The sequence below is a fragment of the Falco rusticolus genome, chromosome 11 (assembly GCF_015220075.1).
Source record: "Falco rusticolus isolate bFalRus1 chromosome 11, bFalRus1.pri, whole genome shotgun sequence".
Taxonomy (NCBI): Eukaryota; Metazoa; Chordata; class Aves; order Falconiformes; family Falconidae; genus Falco; species Falco rusticolus.
The window spans coordinates 3182609-3195735 of NC_051197.1; the positions used below are offsets into that span (position 1 = coordinate 3182609).

A 13127-nucleotide genomic window follows, 5' to 3' on the forward strand; every position below is an offset into this window, starting at 1 on the left:
CAAATGTTCCCCCCTTCCTCCTCCTTCCCCCAGAGTTTATATACTCAGCGTGATGTCATACGGTATGGAATACCCCTTTGGCTAGTCTGGGCCAGCTGTCCTGGCTGTGTCCCCTCCCAGTTTCCCGTGCCACTCCAGCCCTCTTGCTGGCTGGACCCAAGAAACCAAAAAGTCCTTAATTTAGTATAAACTTTACCCAGCAACAACTAAAACCATCAGTGTGCTATCAACATTGTTCTCACACCAAATCCACAACACAGCACTGCACCAGCTGCTAAGAAGAAAATTAACTCCATCCCAGCTGAAACCAGGACAATGCGCCGAGTTGTTCCTAAAGTATATAAACACTAGGCAACACACAGTACTGCATACCACCAGCCATGGCTTTTCTTCCTTGGAAGTTCTTCCAGTGCAACCACATATAAAATACTCATTTCCACTATCCCAACGTCTTTTCATTTGACTGCAATGACTCAGACATCCTGGTCCCTCTTAAACCTGCCATAATCTCAGCATTCTGGGCAACTGCCACTTGTGTTACCTAGGGCAGGATGGTATGAAGAGACTGGAAGTTTGTGGGCTAACACAGGTAGACAGAAAAATCATTCTGGTCTGCTGGCCTGTCAAGGTGTTTGGAGCCATAATCCTATTGAAAATGGCGGATTATGTTTATCAAATTTTACATATCTTACCTAAGTTTGTTAGACTCTATCAGTCATATTGCTGCTAAGGAAAATGCTTCCATTTTAGGATATTAGTAAGATCCTAAGGGTTGCCTGGAGATGACAAATCTGTGAAAAAAGCATAGTCCTAAAAATCTTCCAGCTACGAGGTAGGTTAGAAGACGGGAAGAGTTATGCTGCCCGAACCCTACTGTGGCTTTAGCGTGGTATATGACACTGAAAACGCCATGCAAAGTGAATTCCCATCCTAAGCCTGGGGAGAATCACCAGGGCAGGTTCCTATTTCAATTTCTCCTCTCCCAGCCCCTCTCTCCTTTCCTTCTAGTCTTCCCTTCAGGATTTTCCATGCCCGGAATTCCCTAAAGCCCTCTCCCAAACCGTGAGGCCAAGGAACCAAGCCTGTGAGTGTTGCCTCTGTGGGCTCCTACTGCAAGAAAAAAGAAAAAAAAGAGTTTTTAGGTTTTACCTTGCAGGTTATTGATCATTTGGTCCTGGAGCCGGTATGGGTGAGCAGGAGCACACAGCTGCACATTCAAGTGCGTTATTTCAATTAGCTGAGCCCTCTTTGTTGCAAGGTGAAATCATTCACTCCCCGGGAAAGGTTTTTTTATTGAATGCTTTCTAAATACTTGCATTGGTCACGTCGCCCGGCATTGAGTCTCTGTCACTAGTATTTCTGCGGTGACTTTGACCAGATCAATGACTGGAAAAGGCATTAAGGACACATTGATGCCGCGGGGTAGTAGACTAGCAGGGCTTGGGTTTGGTTCTCGGTAGTAAAAAGAAACCGATATTGAGCAGCTAAAGGGCTTCTCGGAGCCCTTGGTCCTCGGGAGGCTTCAGCCGGGCTGCTGCCTCGGCTGCTCCACCCCGGCTCTCAGGGCTGACGGGGGTACGGCAAATATCTCCCGGGTATTCCGTAAATTTGGAGTGAAATGCGGTCAGAATAACGAGAAAGTCTTTCCTAAGGCAGGCGGGAGCCCTGGAAGGGGCTGCGGCTATAAAAAGTTCCTTTCCAACTCCTCTAGGATTTAGTTTCTGAGCGGAGCCGTGGTGCAGGAGCGAGCGGGGAAACAAACTCCGCAGACGTTTGCAGTTGCCGATTCCCAGTCCGACCTTTCCCCGGGCTTCCCACGCTATAAAATCGCCCGGAATGTAGGGGCACGTTTGTCAGGCTGGGAGAGGCGGTGGGTGCGGGCAGCCGGGCGGTGAGAGCCCTGCGCTGACGGGCTGCGGTGGCCGCGCTTCTTTGGCATCCTCGTTTCCCTAGCACGAGCAGCGGGGACCGCGGTTGAAGCCACTGCTAGAGCCTGCAGGAATGTTGATTTTTTTTTTCTTAATTATTAGAAAGGCTGGAGGGTTTGGGTTGTTTCCTCCAATTCCCGCCATTCTGTGGGCAGGCAGTGCTGGGGGGGTGGCCGCTGGGGGACTGCGGGACTCCCCCAGCCCGGCCCGGGGACTCCCCGCCGGGAAGGCTCCTACCTCCGCGCCGGGGAGGTGCTCCCGGCCCCCCGCGGAGCAGGGAGAGTTTCAGGAGAGGGAGAGGTTGAGCGGTTTTCCCGTGTCCCGGGTTTTCCCATTTTGCTGAAGCTCAAGGAAACGGGGATTTTCTTGAACCTGGAGTTCAAGGACGCTACCTCTCACATTTTCCTGTCTTAATAAAGTCGCGAAGTGCCTACTTTCTCAGCTTGCTTACCAAATCCTGAATTAATAAAGTTTACTTAGTTATTTAAATAGACTAAATGTCACATTTTAAATGGAAGGGGAAGGTTCTACCTTGCTGACCTATTTTTCATTTCTGATTTAGAAAAAGGCAAGATTAGCATGGATATTGCATTTTCAAGGACCTCGCCACTATTAAATAGACTGTTAAGTGCATTTTATGGCTGAAGAGTCTGTTCCCAGTTCAGTCTGGAAGACGTGCTAAGTTCATCTCTACCTGCTACATTGAACATTCACTGACTAAAATACTTTCTGTGGATGTAATACCTATGCTCTGTATCTTTTAAGTACATAACGCTTAATGTTTTAAGACTAGTAAAACGTAATTCAATAAAAGTCCCTGGAACAGAAGTGGTGTCTCTCAAGAAAACTGTACCGCGGGTGCTAGTGCAGTTGCGCGGGTTCCCGGCGCGGTGAGAGGTGACACCCCGGAGAGGAAGGCTGCGGGGTGACACGGCTGCTCACGGCTCCGAGCGGAAGGTTAAGCCCCGCGGAGGTTTCAGCGGCCGCGTACCGAACGCCGCCGCGGAGGGACGCGCCGTGCCCGAGCGAGCCCCGGCCGCAGCCGCGGACCCGCAGGGCCGGGCGGCGCAACTTCCGCGCGCTCCTCGCGGCGTTGCCGCCGCCGCCGCCTTTTCGCACCGCTTGGCTGCAGATCCCCGGGTGGCGCGGCCGGTGGCGCGGCCGGTGCCCCCCGCCCGGCCCGCGGTGCCCCCACGGGAGCAGGCGGGGACGGGCCCGCAGCGCGCCTCAGACACCAGGGAGCTTCTGAAAACTGCCCGGTGGGCCCCGGAGGCTAAATCCCATCGAATTCCCTCGGGAACTGCCCCCCAGCCCCGCAGCGGGGGGTGGACACTCACCCCCCCCACCCCCCCCGCCCCAAGGAAGTCTCTGTTGTATGTTTCCCGGAGCGGGAGGCCCCCGAGAGCCCCCACGGCACTTCCCCACCCGCAGCGCTCCCCCTCCTTCCTTTGGTTTCTGGCCCGGGGCCGGGGGGGCACACCGGGGCCGGGCGGGAGCGGCCCCGGGCCTCCCCCGTGGGAGCAGCACCGCCGGGGATTTGCGGGGTGGTCACCCGGGCAAACACTTGCCCGTGTCCCTAGGGTTCCTGGTTTCTCCAGTGGATGCTTCCCTCCGGCCACCCCCCCGTGGGACCGAGAAGGAAAGCTCTCCGACGGGCATCTCCCCCCTGCTCCCCCCTGCCCCCGACACCCCCCTCCGGGGACACTCCCGGCAGTGCCCCCTCGGCGGTGACCGGCAAACCGCCTTCAGTTCTGCCGCCCCGCAGCACCGGAGCGGGGGCTCCAATCCCAACCCCACCCCCCCGCTGCCCCCGGGTCCCGGTTGTGCCCTCGGTGCTGCCAGCTGCGGAGGGGGGGGGGGGGGGGGGGAGGGAGGGGCACGAACGCTGGGGGCTCCGTCCTGAGGCACAACGCCCACGGGCGATATTTGTTTTTTAAAAACCCACAAAAACGCTTTTCCTGCCTTTTCAAATGCTCGCCGCAGCCTTCCAACACCCATGAGCCTGTAACTTTCAGCCCAGCTCTGTGCCCGGGGGGAAATCAATGATGCTATAAATAGGCGGCGCTGAGAGCTGGAGCGCGGGGACGCAGCACACACCCCCCGGCCGCGCACCTTCCGCGGCCACGCAAGCGAGAGGGTTCCCCGGGAAACCCGCATCAGCTGAGGGAATGGCCCTGACGAGCCCATCGCATCATATTTTTTTTTCCAAGCAACGTGGTGGTTTGGAGGATTAGGGCCAGATCCTGTCGCCAGCCTATTTATTGTGGGAGGGAGCGGCGGGGCCTCAACTGTGATAAATAACGGGGGGGTGGGGGTGTCGGGCCGGGGGTGGGGTGGCTCTGGGTAAACTCTCCGGGTTGCGAGGATGGTCATTTTCCCGGGGCATAGGATCCACTTACTTTCAATACACCCCAGGGACCGACACGACACGTCTGGCACCAATAGGCATCTGTCACCGACCGTGTCAAGTTTTGCCATACGCGTCGAACAAGTTTGTGGAAGGAAGAAAATACATGAAAGAACAAGAAAAAGCCTTTCTGTGGTGTGGGTGAAGCGGGCGGCCGCGGAAAGGTCGTCGGGAGCTGGTGCCCGGCTGTCCCCGGCCTGCTGCTGCTCCCGGCCCAGCTCCGTGTCCCGCTCCGCTGGGCAGCACCGCGCCGTGGAAGCCGCTCGCCGGCCCGCTGCAAGCGCTCCCCCACCTAGGGACCGACTTCCCGCCCCGTCGCCGCCCCGGGGCCCCCGAGCCTTGCCGGTAGCGTTGCGTGACCCGCCGGGACGCCCCGTCGGGCCGCTCCTTGCAAGAGCGCGCCCGGCCCAGTCCCACCCCGGGCCGCTCCGGGTACCGCAGGTGCTCCCGGTACCCCCTCCCCGGGGGTGCTGCCGGCCCCGGGGCTGCGAGGATGTTCCCGACTCCGGAGGCTGCGGGTGTTCCCGACGCCGGGGGCTGCGGGGTGCTGCCGGCGCCGGGGGGGCGCCCGTTCCCCGAGGTTGCGGCGGTAGTTGCCGCGCCCCCTGCAGGCCCCGAAGCGCCACTGCAGCCCCCGCCGCCGCCGCCGCTACCGGGAACCCTCACCTGCCCGCAGGGCGCCCGCTGCCGCCCCCCGCGCCGAACGGGGGTGAGCTCGCTGCCGCCGCCGAGGTCCTTGCCGAGCCCCGCGCCCTCCCAGTGCGGCCCGGCCCCGGGAGCCGCCACCCCTTCCCCGGGAGAGGCTTCCCCGGTGCCGCGGGGTCCTGCCGGCCGCTCTCCTCGGCGATCGGGGGGAAAAGCGGCGGGGAGAAGGGCAGGCCGGCGGTAACGGAGGGAGCAGCGCTTCCCGGGGAGGCGGCGGGGAGGAAAGTTGCCGGTTCCGCCGCCGCCGGGGCGCAGATGCCGAGCTCGAGGTATTGCTGCTATGTGGGGAAATATGAGCGAGTAATTTTATAAGTAACAAAGGCCGGGGAATGGAATGAGCCCCTGTTATCCGGTGTCCTCTGGAAGCCCTGGATCAGCAGCTTCTTGAGCCTAAAAGTGAATTCAAGAAGAGGCTCCTTTCCCTTTTCCCAGGGGTATCCGCTAAATATAGAAATAACCTCCGCGCGTGTTGCGCACATCACCTACCATTTGCTGTTTGTGTAGAACCGATTAGCCAGACACAACTGTGAAACAACTTGTTACTTTTATAGCCGCCACGCACACACGGATTTAGCCCCGTCGGGTCCGGCCGGCAGCGCAGCCGCCGCGGTGCCCATGTAGGGCCCTGCCTGCAGCCGAGCCCCGCTCGCTTCAGGTGCCTCTTCTCCCTTTTCGTGTCAGACGATTAGCGAGTCCTTATTTATAAAGTTCAAACTATCTCATCACCGGGCTGCTTGTTTTATTTTAGTCTATGAATGCGGAGGTATAAATATTTACTTAGGAAGAAATAATATTTACTGCTTACCAGGAAAGCAAGGACACCGTTATTTATTTATTTTTTATTTTTTTGTTTGGTGGTGGGTTTTTTGTTTGCTGCTTTTTTGTTGGGTTTGTTTTTTTTTTTTAATCCCAGCCGATGTGAGAGGTGAAACAAGCGCCTCGTCCTGTACCTCCCGCAGCCAAGCCCGGCGCCCGCCGCATCCCGCCTGCATTTTACGCCGCCGATTTTCCTAACAAAGCGAATTATTTGGGCGGAAAAGCAAAATCCACGAAGGTTTTCAAAGGCGACGAAAATTCAACGTTTTGCAAGGGAGAGAATAAAGTGCCGACGGCTGTCAGCGCCCACAGACCGAGTGCCCGAGACCTTGCCAGGCTAAGCCCCCCAAAGCGGCGTCTGAAATACCGTAACGCGCTACACGTTATTATTATTATTATTTTTATCTTGGCGGTCTCTTTATAGTAGCGCCGAAAATGCACGCAAATGTGCATTTTTTTCCGCAGCTGCCCTTAAAACTCAAGTTATTAGAAATGGGCTGGGAAAGGCCGTTCCCTTTCCCTGGGAGCGCAGAGCCGCTGCTTTATCACCGATTATTTTCCGTATCTAAACGAAAGATCCGCGCGGGCACGGCTTGAATTTTTATTCCCCCACCCCTTACAAAATAAATAGTAAACCTTGCTTAGATCGCCCCAACGGGTTTTATTTAAAAACCATTTAATTTATTATTAGCCACGAAAGCCAACCCAAAGCGTACCTATTCCGGCCGGGAAGGGGCAGGATCCCGCAGCGCCGGGATGCGAAGCCGAAGTCAGGCTGAGAAAAAAATTAATATATTTAGGGGAAAATTACGGCACGGCTGAAGGAGCCTGGGATCTGCCGGGGAAGGTTTAATTTCGCAGGAATCGCTGCGGTGTGGTCCCGCCGCGGCGGGCGATCCGGCACCCGGCAGGGCCGGTGGCTCTTGGCTCTGGCAGCGCGGCCGCGGCCGGCGCATCCCGAACGCACGGGGCCGTGGGAAACCCGCACCGCACCGCTCCGCGCCCGGCGCAGCCCCCACCCGCAGGAAGCAGAGGGCCGGCGCTCCGCGGCCACACCGCTCCCGCACTGGGTGCTCCAGCCTCGGCGGCCCCGCAGCTCGCACCGCGGGCGGGCGCTCGGAGAGACGCCTCTCATACAAAGACGGGCAGAGCATTTTAAAAATTTATTTACAAAGTTGTGTACAACACGAAGGGATAACATTTAGAATACATATATTCATTCATATATAAACAGACTTCTATAATAGAATGACAGCGTTTTCCTCCTTTCTTTTTTTTCTCCAAATTTTTTTTTGTTTTTGTTCGTTCGTTTAATATTTAAAATTTCCCCCGCTTATTTTTTTAATACATTTTTTTTTCTCTCGTTTGTTCGTTTATTTCGGATAAAACCGCTCGGAGCGCCGGAACCTTCAAAAAAAGTGAAAGTTCGCAGCTCCTAATCGCGACCGTCATTTCGCCTCTTTAGAAAAATAAAAACCCCGAAAGCAACGTCAGTGATTTTTGATACAAATATGTACAAGCGGCGGCGGCGGGGGCCGCCGCCCGCTGCTCGGAGCCCGGGCGCGCCGGCGGCGGAGCCCCGAGGGGGCGGCCGCCGGCGGCGGGGCTCTGCGGGAACGGGCCGGGGACGAGTGCCCGGGGCTACTGCGCCGGCCACTTGGCCTGCACGGCGGCGGCGGGGGCGGCGGGCTGCAGGAACTGCCCCGCGATGATGTTGGTAGGCACGCTGAGGATGGGGGCGATGGCGGCGGTGGTCCTGGCCAGCGCCAGCGGCTGGTGGGCCATCAGGGCCGACTGCACGGTGACGGGCGGCCGCAGGAAAGTCTGGGCGCTGGCAGCCGAGCTGGCGGCCGGGACGCCGATGATGTTCTCGATGCTGAAGGAGGGGCGGCTGCTGGGCTCCGACTTGACGATGGAGCCGGCGGCGCCCAGGCTGTTGAGCTGCAGCTGGAGGCTGGGGCTGAGCTGGGAGTTGAAGGCTTTGCGGCTGAGCTCGCTGGACGGCAGCAGCGGCACGGCGGGCGGCAGCATGGGCCCCACGGGCGGGATGTAGGGGTACTGCAGCGCGGCGGCGGCGGCCGCCGGGTGGGTGTAGGCGCCGGGGTGCAGCCCGTAGGGGCGGCCGTAGGGGCCGGCGAGGCCGTAGGCGCCGAAGCCCTGCATCATCAGTGCCGTCTGGTCCCGCAGGTGCTCCTGCTGGTGCCGCTTGAAGCGCTTCCTGCGGCGGAGGAAGCTGCCGTTGTCGAACATGTCCTCGGACTGCGGGTCCAGCGTCCAGTAGTTGCCCTTGCCCGGGTTGCCGGGCTCCCGGGGGATCTTGACGAAGCAGTCGTTGAGGGAGAGGTTGTGGCGGATGCTGTTCTGCCAGGCGGGGAACTTCTCCCGGTAGTAGGGGAAGCGGTTGCTGATGAACTCGCAGATGCCGCTGAGCGTCAGCTTCTTCTGCGGGCTCTGCAGGATGGCCATGGTGATCAGGGCGATGTAGGAGTAGGGCGGCTTCACCAGGCTGCTCTTGGGCTTGCTCTGCCCCGCCGCACCGCCGCCGCCGCCGCTGGCCCCCTCCTCGCCGCCCCCCTTGCCGCCCTCGGCCGCGCCGCCGGGGGCCGCCTCGGCCGGGCTGCCGCTGCCGCTGCTGCCGCTCTCCGCGCCGGCGCCCGCCTCCGCGGGCAGCGCCAGCTCCGCCGCCTCGTCCAGCGGCAGGCGCGGCAGGGCGGCGGGGCTGCCGGCCTCGCCGTCGCTGTCCTTGCCCAGCCCGTCGTCGCCCTCGCCCACCACGTCGATATCCACATCCTCGGCCGCCGGGACGGTGGGGCCGGACATGTTGCTGGCGCTGCCGCCGCCCGACAGGGTCATCCCCGCTCGGCGGACGGGGCGCGGCGGCGGGGCCTCCCGCCCGCACCCGGCGGCGCGGCGGGCTCCCCCCGCGCCCCCCTCCCGCCGCTCCTCCGACCGGCCCCTGGGGCTAGACCCGAGCGGCCCGGCTGCGCCCCGCGGCGCCGTCCCCGCGGGGCATGGGGCGGCCGCGCCCGCTCCTCTCCCGTCCGCGGCGTCCCGCGGCGCGGGGCTGCCCTGGCGGCCCGGTCACCTCCGGCTGCGCGCCCCGCTCCCGGGCATCGGGGGTCAGGCGGCGACGCTGGCTCCCGCCCGCCGCGATGGGCGCCCGCGGGCGCCGGGCATGGGGCCGCCGCGGCTCCGCGGCCGCCCGCCGCTCCACCGCTCCGCTCCGCGGCCCCGCCGCGCACCGCTCCGCCGCCCCTGGCGCCGCTTTTTTTTTTTTTTTTTTTCCGCCGCTTTCCCCGATTGTTTTTTTTTCCCCCCCTTGGCGGAGGGAGGGGACGGAGCTCCCGGCGGCCGGGCGGGGCGGGGGCAGGAGGCCGGGGCGTCGCGGGGCCTCGCTCGCCACTTTGGAAGCGCGGCGGTCCGGACTGCCTGATAGATTACTTTCCCGTTAAAGATATACTCGGAGGCGGCGCCACGTGACCGCGTGACGTCAGGCGCCCCGCTGTGAAGTCATGCAAAACTCGAGTTGTTTCATGGACTGTCAACAAAGAGCAGCGGCGGCTCCGCTCGGCCCGCCCGTCCCGTCGGGCCGCCCGCCTGCCCGCCCCGCCGGGCCCCCGCCGCCCGCCGGCCCCGCCGCCCCCGGCAGCCATCCCCCGCGGCCCTGCGCCGACGAGTTGCCGCCGCTCCCGGTGCGGCGGACCCGGAGGCCGCCCCGGTGCGCTCGGCAGCGGCCGCCCCGGCCCAGCGCGGGGCTCAGCGGATGCGCCGCCGTAATAGCGCTTAATCCCACCAAGTTTGGGCTCTGGAAGCACTTTTCCGTGCTTTCCTCTTTTTTTATTTTTTTTTTCTTTCAGCAGCAGCACCGGCTGGGAACGGAAGATCAGAGAATGGCTATTGATTAATCTATTAGGTTAGTTGCAGGGAGAAATAAAAAAGACGTAAAATAACAAAGGGAAACTATAAATAAAGAAGCTTTTAGCCGGTTCCTTTTTTTTTTTTCCTCTTTTTTCTTTTTCCTTTTTTTCTTTTTTTTTTTTTTTTTCTAGAGGTGTTAACGACTTAATCATTGCGGGCTTTAGCATATGAAAAAGTAGGAAATGAGGGAGTGTGTGTGAATGTGAGGACCGTATTGACGCGGCCCCAGGTAAGCCCCGGCCCGGGGAGAGGCGCCCGGCGGGGCGGGAGGGGGCCCGGCCGCCCACCCTTGCCCCGGTGTGCCCAGGAGCAGGACCCCCCGCCCGGGACCTTGGCCGCGGGTGGCTCCCGGAGCTTCGCTGCTGAATTCGTCCCGCCGATCCCCTCGCTGTTGTATTTCTCGCACGTGTTGTCGGATTTCGGTAAATACAATTAAATTAGAAAAATACCCCAGGAGAAAACGATTTCCCACGAGCGGCCTTGCTTTAGGAAAGGCAAATAGCCGCCCCCCCCGCCCAGGCCCACCGGAAATGTGGGCGCCCCGGCCTCCCCGAGACCCTCCACCCGGCCCCGATGGGCCGCTCCGGCCGCGGAGCCTCTGGGCGGGACGGGCCCGGCCCCGCGGAAGGGACTGCGCGGAGGATGCGCGGGGCCGGCTCCTTCCCTCCCTGCGCGACCGCGGGGTCCGTCCCCTGCCCCCCTCCGCCCCGCTCCGTTTTTAAGCGTTTCCCGGCGGATTTCCGCGGGCCGTCACCCTGGCCTCCGCACCCGCGTACCGCCCGCTCACACGTAGGTACACCCCCCGCATACCTCCATGCACACTCACGCACACTCGCGCTGCCCCCCCCCCCGCAAAGACTCTCCCAGGGAAAAGGGAGGAAAAAAAGCCCAACTCCGCAACCCCGTTTCATTTGTTGCGCTTTTCTTCGACACAATAAAAGTCAAATTAATTGATTCATACCATTAATTACGGTGCTTAGCGTGAAAAGAAACGTTTCCCCTCGATTAGGGCTCTATTGTGCTAATCCCGTGTTCAATCACGGCTGCCGGCTGAGCGGCCCGGCCCCGCTCCGCGCCCCTCCGCGCCCCTCCGCCGGCCGCGGGCGCTGCTGCGGCTCCCACGGCTTCAGGTAGAGAAGTTTAAGGAACTATTTAAGCGCCCACCCGGCTAAAAAGTATTTAGGAGCCCGTCTGGGCGGATTGGGGAGGGAGGAAAGATATTTCTAAAAATCAGGAAACTTTGCCCGGAATATCCCGGGAGCCCCCGAGCCCACCGAAGTTCAAGGGCTGAGCGGGAGCAACAGCGGGGGCTGCGCCCTGCAAAGCAATGAAATAATTAATGCAGCCTATGCGGAGGTGGAAACCCACAATAATGACACCACCAGAAATAGAAAGTGGGCGCCCATATAGACAGATACATTTAGCAACAGGAGAAAAACAAACTGTATCGTCCGGATCGATACGGAGTCAAATAGAGACACGGCAAGCACCGGGGAAAGGGAGGATGGAATAAGTTATGATAGAGAGGGAGAAATTAATTACAACTCAATTTGATTCTAATATGGCAAAGCAAGATCGTGGCTGCGAAGCGAGTTAAAAATAAATCCGGAGGCTGAGCCTCGGGGGTGGGGGGTGGGGGATCGAGGAGGAAAGGCAGCGCTGGGGCAATTTCTGCTTCTGTAATCGTTTTAAAGGAAGGAGAAACCAAAGGTGTCCCCTTTCATCTCCTTAAGCCTATTACTTTCACTAATGAGTTATATAAATCGTTGACCTGACCTGGATTAAACCAGCATTGTGGTTCGTTATAAACGTGCGGGGGTAAAGGGGTTCGCAGGAGAGGGGCTGCGGGTGAGAAATCCCGGTAAAATAAACACATCTAAGGTGGGGACACACACACACACACACACACACACACACACGACACAAGCATTCCCCCGGCCGGGGCTGGACCGGGACTGTGGCTGCCACCGGGAGCGAGAGCTGAGCTGTCACACCGCACCGCCGGTCCCGGGCCTGGACCCGCCCAGGCCGGGCTTGTCTCTAAAGATGCAGATTTTCAAATATATCTGGCTCTTTTCTTTTCTTTTCTTTTCTTTTTTTCTTTTCTTTTCTTTTCTTTTCTTTTCTTTTCTTTTCTGGCCTCTATTTGCGCGTGTTTGGTTTCTTTTTTTCTTTTCTTTTTCTTTATATATTTTTTCAATTGTAATAAATAGCCTGTAAACCGGCAGACTTCAGTGTAAAACGAAATTGGTCATGTTTCCAAAACGGTTTCGGATTTATTTGTATTGGAAATGTATAAACATCCATTCTGTAAAAGGCAACACGTTTAATTAACGATGAGAGAGCAGTTAGGGGCAGAAAGCTAGTAAAATTGTGTGATAAATTTATGGCATTGTTAGCGTGCTTTTAATTATGGCTATTATGTTAATTATTTCACATTAGCATGGAGTTATCAGCAGCATGTCAGATTTAATCAAAACGAGCCTTTCTCTCGAAAATTGTGCTTTTCATTCGCCGCGAGGAGAACGGGGGGTCCCGAGCCGAAGCTGCTCCCCCCCTTCTTTATTTATTTAAAAATAAATAAATGAAGGCTTTTAAAAAAGAGGACTTCCCATTGAAAAGAGTGGCTGGACGTGATCCGGGCTGGTGCAAGCGGCAGATCCCTTTAGGCTACTGCGAGCAGCGCAGGGAGGCAGAGGAGAGAAGCGACGCTCTTGTTTTTTAGGAATTCACCATTTTCACCCCCTCCAGAGAAGGCACTTTATCATTTTGGATCATTCTGTCAAACAATATGATGTTGCTCATTTTTATCTGTCCCGTTTTACAAAGCCCCCGTTCACACTGCTGGCCAGGACAACACGCCTGAGTACAAAAGAATAAAAGAGACAAGCCGGGAGAATATAGGATCGCTGCATGGATCAAAAAGGAGAAAAGAGGAGGAGGTGTGTGCGAGTGTGTGTGTGCGCGGTGGGGGCTCGCAGCGGGCCGGGGCCGGCTCCTTGCCCGGCGCTGCCCCGCGGGAGCGCGGCGGTGGCTCCCGCACACGCTCCGCAGCCCCCGGAGCCGCCCCCCGCTCCCGCGCCGGGCCGGGGATGCCGGGGGAGGCGAGCCGCCGCTTCCCGAAACGCTTGCGGTGCTTCCGTGCAAAAAGAAAAGAAAAGAAATTAAAATATAAATTCAAAATAATAATAATTAAAAAAATATGCCGGTTTGGGAGCAGGAGGCAGCAGGCAGGCCGAGAAGTTTTGGGGGGCTCCGTCCGCGCTGGGGTGCGGAGCCGTCCCCGCCCCGCCGGCAGCCCCGCTCTCCGTCACCGCACCTGCGGAGAGCCGCGGCGAGCGCCCCGCCAGCCG

General features: G+C 58.9%; 1 protein-coding gene across 1 annotated transcript; it reads right to left on the minus strand.

Annotated features, from left to right (window-relative positions):
- Positions 1-7011: 7011 nt before the first annotated feature.
- On the minus strand, positions 7012-8817 carry FOXD3 (forkhead box D3). Its single transcript, XM_037404253.1, has one exon. It carries the CDS (start codon positions 8707-8709, stop codon positions 7498-7500), a length of 1212 nt encoding a protein of 403 aa, XP_037260150.1. The 5' UTR covers positions 8710-8817; the 3' UTR covers positions 7012-7497.
- Positions 8818-13127: the final 4310 nt, after the last annotated feature.

Coding starts and splice junctions, on each gene's coding strand:
- FOXD3 (XM_037404253.1), bottom strand. CDS start 8,709: ATGACCCTGTCGGGCGGCGGCAGCGCCAGCAACATGTCCGGCCCCACC.